The sequence below is a fragment of the Notothenia rossii genome (genome assembly GCF_949606895.1).
Source record: "Notothenia rossii genome assembly, chromosome: 7".
In the NCBI taxonomy this organism is placed as follows: domain Eukaryota; kingdom Metazoa; phylum Chordata; class Actinopteri; order Perciformes; family Nototheniidae; genus Notothenia; species Notothenia rossii.
In genome coordinates, this window is record NC_136905.1 from 37,633,738 (window position 1) to 37,656,150 (window position 22,413).

The 22,413-nt window shown below is 44.3% G+C and overlaps 1 protein-coding gene across 3 annotated transcripts in view; it reads right to left on the reverse strand.

Moving 5' to 3' along the window:
• Positions 1-22,175, reverse strand: part of LOC307046224 (uncharacterized protein) — a 43,429-nt gene extending 21,254 nt beyond the window's left edge. The window contains exons 1-2 of one of the 3 annotated variants that reach the window (XM_079692496.1): positions 22,042-22,156; positions 7,670-7,769 (exon numbers count right to left, since the gene is read on the reverse strand). In XM_079692496.1, coding sequence (XP_079548622.1) covers positions 7,670-7,769; positions 22,042-22,128 — 187 coding nt within the window. In that variant the 5' untranslated portion in view covers positions 22,129-22,156. Of the gene's footprint in view, positions 1-6,702; positions 7,770-8,179; positions 8,515-22,041 lie in introns of those variants that run through there. The other 2 variants (XR_013810097.1, XR_013810096.1) reach the window with 2 other exon arrangements.
• Positions 22,176-22,413: the final 238 nt, after the last annotated feature.

The window sequence follows — 22,413 nt, forward strand, 5'->3', positions numbered from 1 at the left end:
CATTTTTTTTCTACAAGCTACAAAACTTTTTTTTTTCTTCTGTGACTTCAAATTTGGTTCACAGTTACGTGGATATTTTATACAAGTGTACATTTGGTTCACAGTTACGTGGATATTTTATACAAGTGTACATTTGGTTCACATTTACGTGGATATTTTCTGCAAGTGTAAATGTATGCAGACAAGCTCAGATTTTTTTTCTGCAAGTGCTCACATCAGGTTTTACACGCTCTCGCATTTTGCACCATATCTACCTTCATACGAAACACTTGCATTGGGAGGAACGTGCTGAAGTTTAAAAAATTATGCAAATATAAAAACTGAAATGTGCCAAAACGGTGGGTTACATATTGTAACCCTAGTTCTATAAGCACAGGCGGAGCCCTTTACTGGACTCTATGGGTACTACTCTCATCAATGATACACGAGCGTTCACACACTGAAGTTGTATAAACATAGCCGGCCAATCAGGGTGAGCCCACGTGAATGTGCGCGCAGCTCAAAGTATATAAGGCGGCTACGCCTCCTGACTGTCATCCTACACCCTCTTCAGCGAGCGGCATAGGAAAGACAGGGCCCCTAGGTAGAGGGCTCCGCCTGTGCTTATAGAACTAGGGTTACAATACGTAACCCACCGTTCTATCTCACACAGGCACAAGCCCCAATGGATAAACGCCCTGTCGTCCCACAACATTGACCCACCACACTGCCCCTGACCGGCCTTTGGCTAACAGCCACCGCACCCCAACTTCCTATCACCCGGTTGAGACCGTGTAGAAGTCGGGGCCGCAGCTTACTTGGCTAGGTACAGGCCCGGTTCCAGAACAAAATGACTCAGGGTGCTTCTGAGATTAGAGAGAGAGTAAAGTGGTAAAGTGCTATTTTTATAAGTGGGGAGTGGACCTAACACCCTCTAGGGGGGTCTTCACCTCCTCCCGGGGGGTCCGGGGGCATCCTCCCCCGGGAAGATTTGTTTTAAAATATTGAAGTTAAAAGCATCAATCTGGTGCACTTTGACAGCAAAATGATGAGATCTATGGATACATCTCAACACCCATATGAAACAGAACTGTTTCAGAACCTCGCCTTCCACAAAGCCACTGACTTCATGTGCTCTTTGCTTGATTCATGCCTTCCCAGTCCCTTATCACGTACAAGAGCATGGCGCCAGTTGTTGTAGCCAGTTGTGGTGAAGGCATCTGACGTACTTGAACCAAAATGTCTACATGCATAGCAGAAGAAGGCATCTTTTTTACATGAATATTCCAGCCAATCTCTGTTTTGAAACCATGAGCTGCAAAATGAGAGCCTTACCCCACTGTACAGGCGAGTTGGGTACTTATATACCTGGGCAGGCTCTGTTTTGCCGAGGTCCTCTGGCACTTGCGGGCCACCGAGGGGTGGCGGTGTTTGGGGCAACGAAGACGGCTGCGGCTGCTCCGCCTCCGTGGGCGAGGCGGGCAAAGCCGGCGAGTCGGGCAGGAAGACGTTAGTGTCCACGACAGTGGCCGCGGGTAACGTATTGTCCCCATGGTCTGAACTTTTATTACCTGCAGTAGATGCAGTGTTAGTCCTGGCGATAAGGGCTGGTTGTTTTAACAATTTTCTGATGTCCATCATTGACTGCTGTGTAAGCACCTTGCAGATGACGAACGTGCAGCGGCACAGGTGACGCGCACCTGACATAATAACGTTACTTACCGTTTAAATTTACCAAATAAATTCAGCAGACAATGTTATTTAACCACAATTTATTTTATTTCAACTATATTATTATTATTATGATTATTATTATTATTATTCTTGTTATTATATATGTAATATTTTTCACTTTTATTTTTTTCACTTTTAATTTTTCAAATGAGGGTGCATAACGACTGAACTGAGTGTGCAATGCACCCTTATGCACCCCCGTAGAACCGGGCCTGGCTAGGTAAAGCCTAATTGATCTGAATAAGCCCATAGCTCCACCCTGCAGGTGCCAGCGCAAGCAGGGGCGGATCTAGAGTAGAATAGCGTTAACAGTTTTCTATGCTCATCGAGTCATTCGTGAGCAGAGCATCAAGTTGGCTATAACAGCTGAATGCGGCGATTTCCATGTTGTTCAGCAAAACGCCTCACAAACTTATTGAGATCCAAAGCTTTACTGCGTTTGGATTCAATGCTGAGTACAGCCAAACTTAACAGTCTCTTTTCTGTCATTGTAGACCTCAAATAACTCTTAATGATCCTAAGAGTTGAAAAACTTCTTTCACAGGATGCACTGCTCACTGGTAAAACTACTGCTATTTTACACAATCTGGACAACTCGTAAAAAACATTCTGGTATGGGTCCAAAGATTTAGCAAACTTCATCAGAGTTGTAGGACTCCCCTTTTCCTTCTTCTTTCTTTCAAGTACTCTCCTCGTCTGATGTAATTTGTGTTTAAGATCCTCAATATTAGAATCATAGGCATTAGCCAATAAAAGAACAGCCTCCTAACTCAAAAAAGTAGCACTTGATGGATTTAGTGCCTGGACACCTTGCATTATGTTGCAATTTGTGTGAGAAAAACGTCTTTCTATTTCTCCAATCATGTTATCCATAGCTGGATAGTACACATTGATGCAAAAAGAGTGTTTACCATCTGGAACTACATGCTGTCCCAAAGTGGAAGGGATGACACTATCTTGAAGGATCCTTGTTGTCTGTCTTGACCTCTTTGGCTTTCGCTGAGTTGTTTCAATGCTACTTCTTTCACACAAAACAAGTGCTTCACTCCACACACACTTATTTATCCTAATAATTATAAAGGAGTGCCTTGGAAATATGTGTTTACATAATTTGTGGTTAAAACATTTGAGACCCACTGAGATAACTTAGACTAAAATTAACCATCTAAACACTCAGAGAGTCCTTTACCTCACTGAGCTTCTCAGTCTGACAGGAGAGCACTCCTCCACCCTGGTTGTAGAAACATCTACTTCTTATATCCGTTAGCGCAGCTAGCACCAGATTCTAATAACAACAGTGCCGGTACCGGTGCGCCCTCTCCCTTGCTCACTCTCTCGCTACCACGCTCACACTTTGGCTGTGAGCTGCGGGCGCCTCATAAGCCAACATCCCCCACTTTCATCACTTACAGCGCCCACCGTACAGGGCAAATTAAACGTGTAACCGGGGAGAAAAGGGTGTTACATTTACTTAATTATGAATGTTGTTACATCAAGGCCAAACATTTGGATGAGCGCCAACAGTCCAAAAAGGTTTTTTCCCTCCGAGAGCTACCAGCGCAGCGCTCCCGAGATCTGGCGCCCTAGGCGACCGCCTGTGTCGCCTATGCCAGAAATTGGCCCTGCCTCGTACATACAGTGGCAATTGTTCCCAAGCTGCGTTCCTTTTTGGGTTTCGCTAGCTATTACCGCCGCTTTGTAGAGGGCTTTGCGAAGCTGGCAGGACCTCTGCACCAGTTAGTGGCTAAACTGGCAGGCACCAAGGCAAAGACAAAATCAGGTCAACTTTTGGCTGCCGAATGGACTCCTCAGTGTGAGGAAGGCTTTGAGGCCCTGAAGTCAAGGTTGGTCTCAGCCCCAGTGTTGACTTATGCGGTCTTCTCACGCCCCTTCATTTTGGAGATTGAAGCTAGTCATAGTGGCCTTGGGGCTGTCCGCTCCCAGGACTATGCTAGCAGAGGCCTTCGGCCCACTGAGCGCAACATGTCCAACTATAGCTCCATGAAACTGGAATTCCTTGGGTTCAAGTGGGCCATGACGGAAAAGTTCCGAGAGTACTTATTGGGGCATAAGTGCATCGTTTATACTGACAACAATCCATTGAGCTACATCCAGTCGGCAAAACTTGGGGCCACTGAGCAACGGTGGGCGGCCCAGCTTGCCTCTTTTGATTTTGATATCAAGAACAGCTCCTGTCGAAGCAACCAAAATGCTAACGCACTTTCAGGCCAGTATGTGCCTGGTACTCCCGTCCCTGATGGCCTTTACCACAACTCACCTTCAGGTTCTGTGGTGCCTGTGTCTCAGTCCTTGATCTCAGTCCTTCCATCCCACTCTGTGCCAGATCTCCGTTCATTGCAGGAAAATGATTCCCTCCTAAAGGAGGTGTTGGTGTTTTGGCGACGTAAAACCCCACCTACCTCAGCCGAGAAGCGGCAACTTCAGCGGCCAGTCATGGCAATTTTACGCCAATGGGACCGCCTGGTGGAAAAAGATGGCATACTTTTTCTACGGGTGTTCCGCTCTGATGGGGGGGGAGAGTCTCTCCAACTCATTTTGCCTGCAGTTCTCAAACCGGAGACCTTAACCCAGCTGCATCAACAGCATGGCCACCAAGGCATTGAACGGACCGCAGAGCTGGTCCGACAGCGCTGCTATTGGCCGGGTATGTCCTCCGATATTAAGAGCTGGGTCCAAGAGTGTGAACGGTGCCAAGTGGCCAAGGACTCAGGCCAGGTGCCCCATAGTTTTATGGGCGATTTGCTTGCTTCACGGCCCAATGAGATCTTGGCCATCGATTTCACTCTGTTGGTGCCTTCCGGAAATGGGCTTGAGAATTTACTGGTCATGACAGATGTGTTCAGCAAATTCACTGTAGCTGTTCCTACTCAGGATCAACGGGCCTCCACCGTGGCCCAAGTATTGATCTGCGAGTGGTTCTACAACTTTGGTGTTCCGAGCCGTCTTCACTCAGACCAAGGCAGGAGCTTTGAGAGTTCCCCGATCCAACAGCTTTGCCCTTTGTACGGCATCACAAAATCCCGTACGACCCCATACCATCCTGCGAGTAATGGGCAATGCGAACGGTTCAACCGAACTCTGCATAATCTCCTTCGCACCCTGCTAGTATCACGGAAACGGGACTGGGCCTCCTGTTTGCCTCAGGTGTTGTTTTGTTATAACACTACTCCTCATCAGGGCACTGGTGAATCTACCTGATGTTTGGACAGGAACCCCAGCTTCCTGTAGATTTCCTTTTGGGTCGAATCCAGGATCCAGTACCTGGTGAGGTACAGGACCGGGTGGTTGAACACAAGGCCAGACTCAGGGTTGCTTTTGAGGGTGCTCGTGAGCGGCTGCTAGCGGCTGCAGGAAAGATTGGCACGATCAGAGAGTCCGGGGTGCACCTTTCCCAGTGAGCCAAATAGTGTACCTAAAGAACCATGGTGTTAGAGGTCGACGTAAAATACAGGATCTCTGGAGCTCTGTGGTCTACCAGGTTGTACGGGCCCCCTCTGGTGAAGGAACAGTTTATACTGTTGCCCCTGTCAACGACCCACAGAGGGTACGGAATGTACATCGGGATATGATGAAGGCGGTTCTCCAGCCTGAGAATACCGCTCTTCCATCTGCCGTGCCCGCATTTGATCTTGACTCCTCTAGCGACAGTGACCTTTGGCTCTTGGTCCCTGATAACCACATTCCATAACTTTCAGTGGCTCCAAGGGCCTCTTGTCCGTTGGGTCCCTCTGATGAAACCTTGTACCAGTCCCGACCAGTGCCGGAAGCCTTATTGCATGGAGTCTCCTCACCCTCAGTACATCCACGACCAACCAGCCGAGTACTAGCCAGCAGGCTTTGCGTAGAACTGTCCGCTCTACTGCTGGCCACCATTCTAATGTCCACCACCTTCCTCGTCCTTCTGGTCCTCAGGACGATTCAGCCAGTGCACATGCAAGCCCTATGTCCAACGCCCAGTCTGTAGTTTTCAGGCCTTGGTGTTGATTCCACCCTTTTTTAAATCCATCATCGGGTCGATGATGCAAAAGCTGGGGGTGGATGTGACAGGAGGTCTTCTCCTTCCGTACCGCTGCACGGCACTGTGCCATGCGCCTCCGCGCATTTGTCACTACTGGGCGGCGCCGGAAGTATAAATACAGGGGTGTGGCGTAGCTCGTGACTCACCTGTCAATCCCTTCGCTGGTGGCTTTAGCACGGCATGGCCTAAATTAATTGTTTGGCGTGGCAGCCGTTTCGCAACACTCGCATCCGGACAGCGCATCTGACTGCCGGTGCGGTGGCGGAGAAATTGCTCCGCTGAAGACTCCCCTGGGCGCAGTGTTGTTATCACCTGGTGAGTTGCCGTTGCCTGCCTCCCTTTATCACCTGACACTTGGCTCCTGGCTTATCTTATTATGTTTATTGCTGCAGCGGGATTTTGCCATTGCCTGTGCGCCTCTCTCCCCTGACGGCTGGGGTGCTGTGCTGTGGCTGAATAGATTGTATGTATGGGAACCTGTAAAGTTATTGACATCCATGTGTTTATTTGGCCTCTAAATAATATTGTATGTACCTGTGCCCTTTTCAGGGCTGCTATTAATTGTTAGGCCCACCTTCGGACAACTGGTCCTGCTGTTTTGGCTCTTTGCAGTGACCCACTGCTGGGATAAACTTGCCGTTGCTTTGCGAGCTCCGTGGCTGGTGACGTGCCCCCTCCCCCCCTTCTGGACTCTGAAGCGGTTCGGGCTCTCCGGGAACTCGCCGACCAATTCTCATGGATACAACTCACTGTTTAATTTGAGAAACTGTTATTATGTTGTTGTTATTTTGTTTTGTTAATTTAGTTTATATACTAGTGTTTTCCTTATTTAATATTAACCCTTGTGCACAGACTTTATTTGGATACCTTCATTTATTTGGTTTTCTTTAAGTTTATATACTTGTGTTTTCCTTGTTTAACATTGACCATTGCGTGCAGACTTTATTTAGATAAGTTAATTCATTTGGTTGTATTTGTTTGGTTATTTATTTAGTTGTTTATTTAAGTGTAATACTTTGTGGAGGTTTTAACCGTCTTCCTTTTGTCAGACAGGTGCTGTGGGCCTGAGGCGGCAACCCCAGTCCCTGGTGGTGGTGTTCTTCACAAGTCCTATTGTTTGGTTTGCGGTGTAACGGGTGGTTTTGAGTTGGACCCTTCCCCCTTTTTATTTATTGCCGCCTGGTAAGCCCCAGCCCTGTCTTGTACCTCCTATGCCCAGTATGAACTTTTAGCTGATTGTATTATGTGTATCTTGTGTTTTTAGAATAGTTAATTGATTTTTATAAAATAAAGTAATTGTGTTAACTGTAACTGTCTCTGGCCCGTTATGTAAAACAAACATGTGTTCCTTGTGGGTTAAATCTTTTATAATCAATAGTTAGTTCCTAGGGGTGAAACTCCCTTAGGTGGCGTTGTTGGCGACACAAACCCGTCCCTTACCTACATCACACCGTCACATTAGCTTGCTTTTCAAGTCTTTTTTTTAATCATAGGATCATGGTTTCCTAGCAAATCTAACAGAGCTAAAAAAAGACACCTTTTTTTCTGAGTCAGGATTCTCCCTGTAGCCTAACCCCGCTGGGCTGTGTTTTCTGTGGCAGTTAGAATCAGAATCTCAGCTAGTGTTTTAATGTAGTTTTTATTTTCAATCACCTGTTTCTTATTTTGCTCATCCATTATTCCCATCTCATTTTCTTGTTTTCTCCCCAAGCAAACATTGCATTTACATGGCTTTCAGATCGGGCATGAGAAAAGAAACCACTGTCTTTCATTGTGGCCTTTTTCCAGTTAGGATACCCGTCAATTGAGGTGAAAACGGTCTTGGGGGCATCAGGTAAAAAGAAATGTCTACAAGGGAAACAATACGCGGAATCATTGGACTGTGAGTAGTACTCAAGCCATGAATGAGTTTTGTACCAGTCCGTTCTGAAGCTTCTTCTGGCTCCTCCCTGGAGGGTCTTGGGGAAACTCTCCCGTGTCGGCTGAGCTGGCTCCTCACACCTGGACTTGGATATGTCTAGAAAATGGGAGTAAAACATATTCAAACTGTAATAGAGCTTAACTGAGTACATATTATAATCAACTAATTATAACACAGTTTGGAGCTGTCATTTTTCAATATGTGTTTAACCTACTGGCTTTGTTAATGCATGCAGCACAACATTTTGGCCTGGGTGTGTATTGTTTTGGGTAATTTTTTTTTATTTCAACCTCATTTGCTATAATAGGTCTAAAATACATTGTACACAAAATACTCACAATCTACCCTTTTCCTCATACTCAAAACTATCTAAGTAAAGCAAACATAATTGTTTTGAATTAATAATATATTTATTAGACTGAGGCTAGCCCTGTCTTTTAAATAAACTGTTTTGCAAAATGTCCTTTTGTGTAATTTTTGATACTTTGTATTAACAATGTTCATACCATGTGGACCAACTCGACTGGCCGTTGGTTGCAAGGGCTTAGGAATATTCCTTTCCCCCTCACTGTCTGAGCTCTGCATGCCGTCTTGTTGTCTCTCGCTCTCTCCCTCTTGCACCTTGTCTATGTTATGCTCTCCCTCTCCGTCTCTTCTTCTCTGTTGTGTTCTCTTTTGTGTTCTCCTTCCTCCTCCTGTCCCTGTTCATCTTTGCCTTCTATTTCATCACTGACACTTTCCTGTTGCTGTTCTTCATCTCCTTCCACCTCCTCATGTCCCTGGTCAATTACTTTGTCACTTCCCTGTTGCTCAGCCTCACTTTCTATCCTCTTCCAAACAGATTCCTGAAATAAGATTCAAAGTTATTATTGAAGAGCAGAATCGTTTAGCCTTGATCAGGTTGTACATCTTGCTAAATGATTGATAATATACAAATATTTCATGCATGACATTTTTTTAAACAAAAACCTAGCTAACGTTCCACGCACACAGTAAGTAAAGAGTTACTGATAATAACGTTACTCAACCAGATTTGTATCGTTTCAATATCAGCATTAACGTTATGATTCACATGGACATATCTAACTTCTCTCTTTTCTGTAACTGGAAAACATTAGCTTTGTTCTACATTTATTTCACAGGAGACATAGTTGATCAGTCTTACCTCATTCCTTCCGTCTACTTCACCGAATGCTTCTCTGTTTGTTCTGTCCCGTTAAAAATGAAATCGCCGCCAATCACATTTCAGCTCGCAGGGAGGGGGGTAACTGGCTCGCGTCTTGTGCTGCATTTACTTGCACTCGGACATTAGAGATTTTTTCTCATAAATGTCTGATGAGCCACAACTTTTATTTCAAAATAAAGCTGCCAACAGGGGTTGCAGCTGGGGTGGCAAGGATGTGTTTTAGGGTGGCAGCTGCCACCCCATGCCACCCCGGTAGATCCGCCCCTGAGCGCAAGTGACTACACACTGCGCACCAGGTCACCTTTCCCAGGTCCCTAAGAAGCATGGGGAAAACGTAAGTGTACTATCTCCTCCACACTCACTCACTCCTCCTCACTCACTCACTCACTCCTAGTGTAGTGTGTGCACGGACACTAGTGGGGAAGGCTCTCCCCGCCTGCCCATAGCCTGTATAGGGCTTACTGCGCACCATGTTTCCCAGGTCCCTAAGGAGCATGGGACAACGTAAGTGCATTATGTCCAAGGGGGTCAGATACAGCTTACTTACCCACAGCCCTCCTCTTTTCACCAGTCCTGTGTTGCCCCAACAAGCACCGACGATGAAAAAGGAGCCAGACATGTCTAAGAGATACTTACCTTACGAACGGGCCCGGCGTAGACAAAGACGCCGCCGTGCATAGGTGGACGACTAAAGCCGTCTAGCTGTATAACCCTCGACCTGGAAGAACTCCTTAGGTTCTTGGGAACAGAGGAGGGGTTCGGTCTGAGTGTCGCCCTGCTACGGTCACCACGAACCGGAAGGCAACTCGGGTGCACCTATAAAGCGGTCAGTTCGCATACTCTCTTGGCAGAAGTCAAAGCAAGCAGCAAAGCTGTTTCTTTTTGCTACTCTCTCTCTCTCTCAATGATAGCGCCTACAGGGAGGAGAGCTCCAGAGGCTCAACGGTTCCGTAACCAAAGCCTCGAGCACCATTCTTTTATGGCAGTTGCCATTGCGGGGTGGAGACATGCACCACTGGGCGCTGTCTCCTGATCCCCTGCAAAAAAACGCTTCATAAGCGGTCGGCTAAAGACTGTTCTGCTGCCAAATCCTGCATGACAGGACGAGATGGCTGATGCATACACCTTGACTGTGGCATGAGCAAGCCCCTTGTCCACCAGTAGCTATAGCTAGGATAGAATAGAGCCCAATGTACCAGACAGAAGGTCTAGAATCCCTTCCTCGCACCACGTCTGTCTCTCCTCTGACAGAGTGGCACGTAGCCTGCCCTCCCTCTCGATGGGGGCATACCCCTCGCTCTCGATGGGGGCTGCCTTGAGCAAAATCCCCAGATACCCCACCTGCTGGTGAGGTATGGGACTGCTCTTCTTCCAATTGACCACAAACCACCAACTTGGTTAAGTGTAAGATCAATTGGGCTGTGTGGAACATCTGCCCATTCCCTGGACCTGGCCATGACTATGAGGTCGTTGAGATAAAATAAAACCCTCATGCCATGGTCGCGAAGCGGCTGAAGCGCTGTGGTCACACATTTGTGGAACGTGCGTGGGGACAGGGAATCGCCGAACAGTAGTCTGTTGAACTGGTAGGCTATCCCCTTGATGGCAAAACGCAAATACTTTGCTTTGGAGCATTTTGACATGAAAGTACCCAGCTAGCTGGGAACGTTCTCACAACTTTGGCTAACATTACCTACAAGTTCTAATAAGGTTTTAAAGAAACGTTTTAATCTGATGTTCAAATAACCTTTTTAGGATGTTTATTTTTTCAAATAATGTTCATATAAGGTTTAAGGTTAACTAAGACATAACGTTTTAACTGCAACATTCAGAGGATGTTTTGAGGATGTTATTGAGACCTGAGATGAGGTGTTTTATAAAATGTTCCTTTAATGTGATATGTTAACAAAGGTGGAACGTTTTGCCTGCAACATTCTAAGGATGTGTTTTGGACGTTGTTGGGGTAACACATTAAAGATGTTCTTTATAAAACATTCCCATAATGTTACATGATAACCAAAGACGAACATTCTGAAAGCAACATTTGGATAATGTTTTCAGGAGGTTATTCTTTTTTATAAAACGTTCCTGTGATGCGAAATATTAAACACGGTCATGGTCAACGTCAGATTTATTTGTAGTGCGCTTTAAAAAACAAACTTGTTGCATTTGTTTGAAAAGGATGTTTAAAAAAAATCAGATTTTTAAAAACAAGCATGCAATTCATGATAATGCCAACCCGGTATCACGGCAAGACGTGAACATGTGACGATTTACCATGCTGAGAGACGTGAAGATGTCACGATTTCGTCCCTTCAAACGTGACAGTTACACGGTATTGTTAACCCATGTTAACTAGTGGAGAAATAACCGGAAATACCAAGCAAATGCTACCCCGACGATGATTTATCTTGTAATAGTCACACTCGATTACGCCAATTTTCTTGTTGTCCCAGCTGGTCGACACCTCTTTTAGCAGAAACGAAGGCTACATTAATGTATTAAATCGATGTTAATCCATGCGTGTGGATGTGGAATTAACGGACGTGACGTTGTGCGATTGAGTTGCCAGGCAACAGCTTCGGTTCATGTTAATTTACAAACTCTTCAACTACAACCGTAGTTATATTTAAAAACATGTTAGAAGGCCTCACGAAATACTTTAATGCAAATTAAAATGTAAATGTGAAGGAATGTGTTTATAACAAAATACATCGGTCATAAACGAAACCGGAAACAGATGTAGGCAAGATCCTCAGCTCGATGATTGTATGGTTAAACCGCAATGCATGCTGGGATTTGGTGTTTATGTGATGTGAAATCTGAAAACGTTTTTTAAAAATACAATAATACTTTATCCCGAGTGTGCTTGCTTTTCTCTTTGAAAGTCATCACATAACGGCATTGTAATACACGGTTCAGCTGCATTAAATATTACATATCTTCCGTAATTCTCTATTTATAGAGCCCTGTTGAGAAGACTTCTAGACAAACGGGAGAACTGCCGCCAAAACTGAAAATGTGACGTGGATCATAAATATATAGGCAATTAAACAACATCTTACATTTCTTTTCACACAATACGTCTCTTTGCAGTATCAACATTAATTCGGCTGACTTTTATATTTGATCCAATTGGTAGATAGGCTGTATTTACACCATAACGGTGCAGAGCTGATAGAAAGGGACACCTGGTGGTTGAAGAACGTTATTGAATTTTATTATTTTATTATTAGATATTAATAGGGTCCCTATAAAGTATATTCATTACTCGTTATTCTCTACTAATAGTTCATTAAAGACTGTATATAATGACTAGTTTGCACATCCCTTTCAAGATTTCAAGATTTTCTAAGTTTATTGACATAATCATATTATACACAACTACGGTGTAGTTATGCAATGAATGAAAAACTTGGGTCGCAGGTTCCTCAACAGTGCATTACAAGACATCTATCAATATGTGTGTATACTCCACCATTAAACTGTCATTCTGCACATTTCTTATACTATCTACATATATCTTATAAGAGTATAATACATATGTATAATATTAGTTTAATAATAAACAAATAAGTGCTTAAACATAGTTAACATTGCAGGAAAGCAATATATTAGACGTTAAGTACTTTGTCAGGCTTAATATTTATCTGTAGATACAAATGTCACTGTGTGTGCTGTGTGCTCTGCAGGTGTGACCATTAAAGAATCAGAAGCAGAATCAGAATACCTTTATTAGTCCCACAGAGGGGAAATGTGCAGCGTTACAGCAGGAAAGAGCCACAGACAGCTTAGTGCTGCATATCTTACATGCTTTAAAAAAGTACTAAGTTATAATAAAATAAACAATATGCTAAAAAAGTACTAAGTTATAATATAATAAACAATATGCTAAAAAAAAGATAAAAAGTTACATAATTTTCAGAAATACAAATCAAATCGACAAATCAAATCCTGTAGCAGTTCTTAGGATTTATCAGCCAGGTACATATTACAATTATTAAAGATGGCATATGTATAAAGTATATATTGCACATAAAGCACATATTGCACATAGTTTGACGGTATTTAACAGCAGCAAGTTACACAATTTACAAAATACAAGATACATACCTTGTAACAGTAACAAGGGTTTAGCAGCCAGGTATAAATTACGCAGTTATGAACGGCAATTGATTTAGTGGCCAGGTATAAATTACACAGTTATTAATGGCATATATATATATATTGCACATAGGCTATAGCACATATTGCACAAAGTTGGTTTGTATTTAGCAGCAAGGGGTGTTATAGTCTGTGTTGTGTTGTGTGTCGGAGGGTCTACTAGGGGCAGTGCTGGTTGTAAAGTCTGACCGCTGCAGGAAGGAAGGACCTGGGGTTTCAAGAGGGTTTGCAGGACCCTCATCCTATTCTTCTTAAAGCTTTTTTCTTATTCAAAAGAAGACCTTAACCTCTTTAATGTTTAAATTAAGCCTTATTAGTTTGTCTGTTTTGCACATCCTCCTATTAATATCTAATAATAAAATAATACAATTCAATAACGTGCTTTAACCACCAGGTGTCCCTTTCTATCAGCTCTGCACCGTTATGGTGTAAATGCAGCCTATTTCTACCAATTGGATCAAATATAAAAGTCAGCCGAATTAGTGTTAATACTGCAAAGAGACGTATTGTGTGAAAAGAAATGTAAGATGCTGTTTAATTTCCTATATATTTATGATCCACGTCACGTTTTCAGTTTTGACGGCAGTTCTCCTGTTTGTCTAGAAGTCTTTTCAGCAGGGCTCTATAAATAGAGAACTACGGCAGATATGTAATATTTAATGCAGCCGAACCGTGTATTACAATACCGTTATATGATGACTTTCAAAGAGAAAAGCAAGCACACTCGGAATAAAGTATTATTGTGTTTTCAGATTTCACATCACATAACTACCAAATCCCAGCATGCATTGCGGCTAACCATCCAATCATCGAGCTGAGGATCTTGCCTACGTCTGTTTCCGGTTTCGTTTATGACCGATGTATTTTGTTATACACACATTCCTTCACATTTACATTTTAATTTGCATTAAAGTATTTTGTGAGGCCTTCTAACATGTTTTTAAATATAACTACGGTTGTAGTTGAAGAGTTTGTAGATTAACATGAACCGAAGCTGTTGCTTTGGTAACTCAATCGCACAACATCACGTCCGTTAATTCCACATCTACACGCACGGATTAACATCGATTTAATACATTAATGTAGCCTTCGTTTCTGCTAAAAGAGGTGTCGACCAGCTGGGACAACAAGAAAATTGACGTAATCGAGTGCGACTATTACAAGATAAGTCATTACGTCGGGGTAGCATTTGCTTGGTACACGGATTAACATCGATGTAATACATTAACCCTTTGGAGTCCTGGGCTAACTTGGCCGTTTTCGCATACTTTTGATTTGTCTTACTAAACACCATTCAGAAGGGTTTGGCATGTCAATGTTTGGTATTTTTATTTTAAGGACAACTTCACCAATATAACCTGATAGTTATTTCTTTCATTTTGAGATACTATATGAACATTTTGGACCCCAAATCACAAAAAAACTTAAAAACAGATTTTGAAAATGATATTATATGTCATGTAGGTAACACAAACATACACAACAAAACCATTTGAAAGCTGGAAATATATACATGGGATGTCACTATGATAATGTGAAAGTTTGATTGAGGTAGCATGAACCTATATACAAATGTTATGAACAAATAACAGGTGTATCCATAGGCTTTTTTTCCTCATTTCTCAAGTTCTGTCAACAGTGACACAGTAGGCACAACAAAACATTTAAAAGCTTAAATAATGTACATGGGATTTCATTCTGATAAGGCAAAAGTGTTATTATAAATATAATACAAATATATATACACATTATGTACACAAATCTGTTTTTTCTGTCTTTATCTGTGCCACGCTTCAAAGCAGTTTCTGTCAACTACGATACAGAGGGCAACATCACAGGCTTCTCCTCCTCCTCCATGTCAAAAACAAGCTCATAGCTTGACTCACATTCAGAGTTCTCTTCATCATATTTTGAATCTTCAAAACTCTAAATCTGTCTAACTATATCAAAATTCTCAATTTTTGTCTGCCACTTTACTTCAATCGCAGTCTCCCGCCGTCTCTCTTTGTCTCCCGCCGCCTGTCTTCGTATATCTTCGTCTCTCTCCATTTCCCGCCGTCTCTCTTCGGTTTCCACCGTCATTCTTCGTCTCTTTTCGTCTCGCTTCGTATCACTCCGTTTACCTGATTACCTCACCCCCTCCCTGGTAAATACATCCTGTTGAGCAGAATCTAGTTTCCAGTATTTTCCGTGTCGTAAAATGATAAAATACGGCGAAGATATTAAAATATGTGCTTCCGTTATTCATACTTTTGAAATATATTTGTATTAACTTTATATCATTGTATCTCCGTGTTTATTGGGTCTTTTTGCATGAAACAAAGAATGGCATATAGTGTCAAGCCAGTAGGCTACTTTCGACAGAAATACACATATACATCCTGTTGAGCAGGATCTACAGTTTCCAGTATTTTCCGTTTCGTAAAATGATCAAATACGGCGAAGATATTCAAATATGTGCTTCCATTTTTCATACTTTTGAAATGTATTAACTTTATATCATCGTATCTCCGTGTTTACTGGGTCTTTTTGCATGAAACAAAGAGTGGGATATAGTTTCAAGCCAGTACTTTCGATAGAAACACACTGCAATGTTTTCCGGACTGTTGTTTTTATGCGGCACCGGCTTGAACAGTTCATGTGATCTGATCACGCCGGCATGACGGTCAACTCCAAAGGGTTAATGTAGCCTTTGTTTCTGCTAAAAGAGGTGTCGACCAGCTGGGGCAACAAGAAAATCGGCGTAATCGAGTGTGACTATTAAAAAATAAATCATTACGTCGGGGGAGCATTTGCTTGGTATTTCCGATTATTTCTCCACTGGTTAACATGGGTTAACAATACCGTGTAACTGTCACGTTTGAAGGGAATAAATTGTGACATCTTTACGTCTCCAGGCATGGTAAATCGTCACATTTTCACGTCTTGCCGTGATATCGGGTTGGATATTGCATATTTGTGTAGGCATGTCTGAGTTCCCAGCTAGGCAATGTTGGTTCTAAAAACATTCTGAGAATGTTACCATTCATTGTTCTAGGAATGGTTTCGTCGAGAAGTTTTATTTTGGCTCCTAGAATGTACTTCTGAAAGGTAGGATAACGTTCTCTAAAAACATTCTTATCATTTTTGGCGATAACATTGTTCCAACGTTTTACCACAAGTGTTTTTCTTGTTTATGCACATATCTCTATTGACATATGGATCGAATAACACTTAGAAAACCAAAGACAGACATATAGAAGAACGGACCGACTATCACTGCCCGTCCCTGAAACCCCTGTTAGTGTTTGTATGTGTTTGTTTCTACTGTGTGTCTCTCTCTCTCCCCCCTCCTGCTTGCTGGTCTGCTCTACACGGCTGGGAGCAATCTCCAATCAACCACACCTGCAACCTGCTTATCAGCCACACTATGAAAGCCTGCAGCCTGCACTTATTCCCTGCCGGATTGTTGCCGTGAACGTTTTTTTGCGTGCCGCTCTAGCTTTTTGCCAGCACATTCTTTGACAACTTTACCTGTTTTTGCCTCACACTCATTTGTATGTTTCTCCCAGGAGGAATCCAAGGCCTTCCACACTCCCAAGACCAGCCATGCCTCTCTACCCACCCTGGAGCAACTGTTTTCCACTGCTGCCATAACCAACCTCCACTCCCAGCTCCCCGTGTCCTGTCGGCATACCGGCCGACTCCAGTACCTCGTCTCATGTTGGCTCTCCAGCCGACGCCAGCTCCCCGAGTCCTGTCGGCGTAGCGGCCGACTCCAGCACCCCGTGTCCTGTAGGCGTACCGACCGTCTCAAGTCACCTCTCCAGTTCCCTCTCAAGTCTCCTCTCAAGTCCCTTCTCGAGTTCCCTCTCAAGTCCCCTCTCGATTCCTCTCTCGAGTCTTCTCTCGAGTACCTTCTTGAGTCCCCTCTCGAGTCCCCTCTCGAGTCACCTCTTGAGTTCCCTCTCAAGTCTCCTTACAAGTCAACTCTCGAGTTCCCTCTCAAGTCCTCTCTTGAGTCCCCTCTCGAGTTCCTTCTCGAGTCCCCTCTCAAGTCTCCTCTCAAGCCCCCTCTCAAGTCTCCTCTCGAGTTCCCTCTCGAGTTCCCTCTCAAGTCTCCTCTCGAGTCCCCTCTCAAGTTTTCTCTCAAGTTCCTTCTCGAGTCCCCTCTCAAGTCTCCTCTCGAGTTCCCTCTCAAGTTCCCTCTCAGGTCCCCTCCCGAGTCTCTTCTCGAGTCCCCTCTCAAGTCTCCTCTCAAGTCTCCTCTCGAGTTCTTTCTAAAGTCCACTCTCGAGGTCCCTCTCAAGTTCCCTCTCGAGTTCCCTCTCAAGCCCTCTCTCGAGTGTCCTCTCGAGTTCCCTCTCGAGTTCTGTCTCAAGTCACCTCTCGAGTCCCCTCTCAAGCCTCCTTTCAAGTCACCTCTCGAGTTCCCTCTCAAGTCTCCTCTCGAGTGCCCTTTCGAGTTCCCTTTCGAGTTCCCCCTCGAGTTCCCTCTTGAGTCTACTCTCAAGTCACAAACAAAAACTAAAATAAAAAGGAGTAACAGACCAAAATAGCATTTCAAGCTGCTTTTAATTCTGCAATGAATCCCTGAATTAACAATTCAACAGGAATTTTGATATGGCTTCCTCAGTGTTCAAGTAGGTAGGCCTACACCCTACACAACAAACGTTAACACTGGTTTCTTCACCAAGTAAAGTACACTCTCTTGCTAAATAAAATAAAATATTCAAGGCACAGTTTCTCAATATAAAAAATCACTTTGTGTTTTAGGTAGCACTAGCAGTGATGTAACATCAATAAACATGAAAAGGAGAGTAAAACATAACTAAGTAAAACATAAAACATCAATGAGGAAAAGTCAGTGCCAAACAATTAAAATGTAAACTTTAGACTTGAAGTGCAATCAAAGACTTTAACATAACTGAACATCTGTTTTAAAAGGGAAAAACAATATAAATACCTTATTGATAAAATAAAATATAAGCAACCAACCAAGACCATAAATGAAGTGCAATACTGTCTGAAGACAGCTTGGTTTTTACTAACCGTTATCAGTATTTAGTTACTTCGGCATCATTTTGAAATGTGTATTACAATTCAATCACGGTAAAATAGGTTAATTTTGTCGTAGTTGGTTTCCACCACAGTATTTACATGGATATAAGCCCCGCCTTCTCTCCAGCGCGTCCTGTTTGAATGACAGGAGTAAACACAGCTGACAGCCGCGGTGAAACTCCAGCGGTTAGGGTGAGAATATTCGCATTGCGTCCGTTGTGAACGCAGCATAACGCAGCTCAGAAACCACTGTTCTGACGCTTTTAAAGCAACTTCGAGATTTTAACAGTATCAGGGGCATGCAGGCCTTGGTGGCCGTAGGACGTACAATTATTTTCGGGGCTACACGGCCAGACCGGCCGTCATGGCCGCCGTGAAAATCCTACCCTGGTGCACTATCACGATAGATATGATATCTCTGAAAAGGCATATCGTGGAGACCTAATATCGTCTCGATGATATATATCGTCATATCGCCCACCCCTAACTGAAGTCCCTACTCAAGTGCCGTTGGAGGTTCCGCTGGGGGTCCTGCCAACTCCATGTCCTGTCCTGTTGGGGGTCACGCCGACTACTCTTCTGCCGGGGGTCCTGCCAACCCTATGTCCTGTGCCGTTGGAGGCACCGCCGACTACTCTTCTGCCGGGGGTCCTACCAACCCTATGTCCTGTGCTGTTGGAGGCCCCGCCGACTACTCTTCTGCCGGGGGTCCTACCAACCCTATGTCCTGTGCTGTTGGAGGCCCCGCCGACTACTCTTCTGCCGGGGGTCCTGCCAACTAGGGCTGCACGATATTGAAAAAAACGACATCGCGATTTCCCCCCCCCCTGCTGTATATATTGCGTTTTTTTTAACTATATTTAACCGGATGAAGGTATTGTCAACCGATTCAGCCGCGTTTTTTCTCGTTTTAATGCCATTGAACACGTCTTTTGATCAGATTGACAGCTACGGTGAGACGATCTCCCGTAAAATCTCCGTAAAGGTACGTGTTGTGATGTCTGTGTTTGCTTCCCCTGTCGGGAGATCGGATCGCTTAGATACTATACTTAAATAATCTGTGGAGTCTCAGCTTTAATCGGATATATTGTGTGTGCAGTTTCGATAAGTAATAAGGGTATCTTTATTTTGAATTCTGTGCTAAAGTGCGTTAGCATTTTTTTTTTTAAATGAATAAAACCGCACGTCCCTGCGGTGTGAATATCGCGCATGCGCATAACGCGGTTATCGCCATGACACGGTATACCGTTCAGCCCTACTGCCAACCCTATGTCCTGTGCCGTTGGAGGTCCCGCTGACTGCTCTCCTGCCGGGGGTCCTGCCGGCCCTGTGTCCTCTTCCGTGGGGGATCTTGCCGACACCTGTCCCACCGGCTCCGGGTCCTGTCCGGTCGACACCGACTCTCTCGAGCTCGAGCCCGGCCCCCTGACTTTCCCGGCCGTGGTCCTCGCCCTCGGACCCGGCCCCCTGACTCTTCCTGCCGCTGCCTTCGCCCTAGTGCCCGGTACCCTGGGTTCGCCCGCTGTGGTGTTCGCCCCTTTTTGGACTCTGCCTTGCCCCCGGGCCGTCCGCCCGAGACCCCTTCCTGGTCATCTGCCGTGCCCTGGGCTGTCAGTCAAGGCCCGTCCTCCGGACCCCCTCCACCCACCCTGTTTAGGGACGTCTAGTATCCGTCCCTTGAGGGGGGGGGGGGGGGTTCTGTCACGATATTCATGTTATGTCACCTTTTTATGTCTAGGTTTGGGTGTTTTGCTGTTCTCCCTGTCATGTTTTCCTCCTGGTTTATTGTCTGGTCCTTTTCCCTCTGTTTTTCCTCCAGTCGTTAGTTTCCCTGGTGTGTCTAATTGTCTGATTGTGTTCACCTGTGGCCCTTGTGTTTCTCCTCCTCTGCCCGGCTGTTTCTCGTCTTGTGATTACCCCTCCCTGTATTTAGTCTCTTCCTGTGTTCATTGTTTGTCTTTCCTGTCGCCCTCGATGTTGGTAACGGTCAGTTTTGTTTGTTAATGCTACCTTGTGCTACTTGGGTTTTTTCGTGCCATATTTATGTTCATCAGCTTTTAAATAAAGCTCATTTTTGTTTCGAGAACTTTTACCTTTTTATAGTCTGCATTTGGGTCCTGCCTTTTCCGCAAACCGTAACACATAGTTTATTAAATGTTAAGATGCCTTCAGACACTGTTTCCTGCAAGATTTTGCGGAAGGGCCCCGGTACCAGGGTCTCTCGGACTTAACAGGTTAAACATGGTTAGGAAAAATGTGTGTGCGTTCATTACAGTAGCTATATATGCCTGTGTGAAACTTCTACTCTGGGGGCATTTCTGGGATTGGTTGCTGTTGAAGCAAGGTGATGTACTCCATTATTTAGTGGGAATGCTGATACAGCATTCTAACTATCTGTTATGCTACGCACAAAATAATGTATTATTCCGCCGGGTTATTTTGCACCTCGTCTTCTCCCACATTCCACATCGCAGAAACTCCGTTCAAACATCAAAACGTTCAGCTCGGTCGGGAATCAATGGCTATTACTTTTCCTATTCATAACTTTAATAATTCCAGAGATACATCCCATAATTCATCACATTTTTAACATGGAAGTCAATGGAGAAAATCTTCAGACAATCTTCATTCAACTTCAACTGCCAGCTGCTCCTTCATACTTTCACTCAGAAACCTCATTCCAACTTTAAAATGTTACATCTCGTTACATCTTTCTGACATTATTCGTCTAACACCACTTTTAAATCTGATTCGTACTTTTAGAGATATTAAACATTGTTCAGACCTTGGTAAAGAGGCTTTCTTCAGATTTTAGAGGGTGTGATGTCACAGCTAGAGTAGAGGACAGATTTAATTTTGCCTTCATATTTTCTTTTAAACCTGCCATAATTGTCAAACCCTACATTCCTGAGACATAATATTTCATGAGAAACGTAGGAAAACATCTCGTAGCTTGAAAAATAAAAAAATTAAGCAAAATAATTAAAGAAAATGCCTCTTGAGGACATGAAGTGATACAAACTTTCAACATGTCTCCATTAAACCCCATTGTAAGTTAAGCCTCATATTTCCCCACCACAGCAGCCGCACACCTTTAGTTAATCTGCCAAAAAGGCCACATTATTAACCCGAAAGTACACAAAAAGTACACTTCAGATGCTCAAGTTCCTTGACATGCTTCACGCTTTGAAATTTCACCGATATCTGTTACGGTTCTTCAACAAAACGTTCACATGTAAGAGGTTTATCTCTCGTTCAGAACAATGAAAATGCTCTCCTCTCTGTGATTACTGCACATCACCATGGAAACCTTTGATCTCTGGACACGTCGTTAGCTCAAATATAAACACCTGTGTCATGGAACACGATGATGTCATAACTCCAACCGACATGCTCAGAGCAGCAGACTTCAGATAATGGTTAACACAGCTCTACGTCAATTATGGGGTGTCATCATATGCCGTTTCCATGGAAATGCATCCCTCGCCATAAAACAAGATGTCGCTGTAACTCCAATGGACACGGTCTGATCGTCCCCAAAACTTCGCTTGTGTATCACCGGTCCATGCCTCATCGGCTCTACGCCAAATATGGGATCTAACCATAGGCTGTTTCCATGGAAACGCATCCCTCGCCCAAAAACACGATGTTGTCGTAAATGGGGCGAAGCCTGCGAGCTAGTTCAGGCAGTCAACTCGGGCACTTATGCTGCATTCATACATAACGCCCCTTGCCACTCTACAACCAACCAACAGTCTCCTTAATATGCCGCTCTATTTAACCTGCCAGTCCTCTCTCCATGCATTGCTTGCTGCTGCTATTGCCGCAGCTACCTTTACGTCGCTGCTGCTTGCCTGCTGTGTTCACTTGCTATTGCTGCGTTCATGTTCCTGCTGCTGTGTTTCATGTTGCTGCTGCTTGCCTGCTTATTCACATCGCTGCTGCTCTAAACAGTCCTCCATGATATGTTCAGATTACCTGCTGGTGCTGTCCTTTGCACATGTGTCTCGCTATCTCCGACTCTGGAACCGAATCATCATCCACGGGGGAAGAAGCCTGCCTCATATCCGAAACATAGGCTAGCTAAAATAGGCTAGCTCAGAGCAGACGCAGCTGGAACGAACCGCAGCTCCCGGAACGATTGGCCGGGTGTCCCGTCCGTCCTCAACCACGAGGAGCCTTTTTCCTTCCGGCCAAGACAAAGGCCTGAGTTGTACGCCAGCACCGGTAACAAACCCTCTCATCACAGAGCGTCAATTAAAAGGCTCAATGTCTCTCGACCAGCGGCCAATTCAACACCAAAAAAGGCAGGAGCAAGCTGACTCCGGCATTCCTAAACTACCTGCCTTG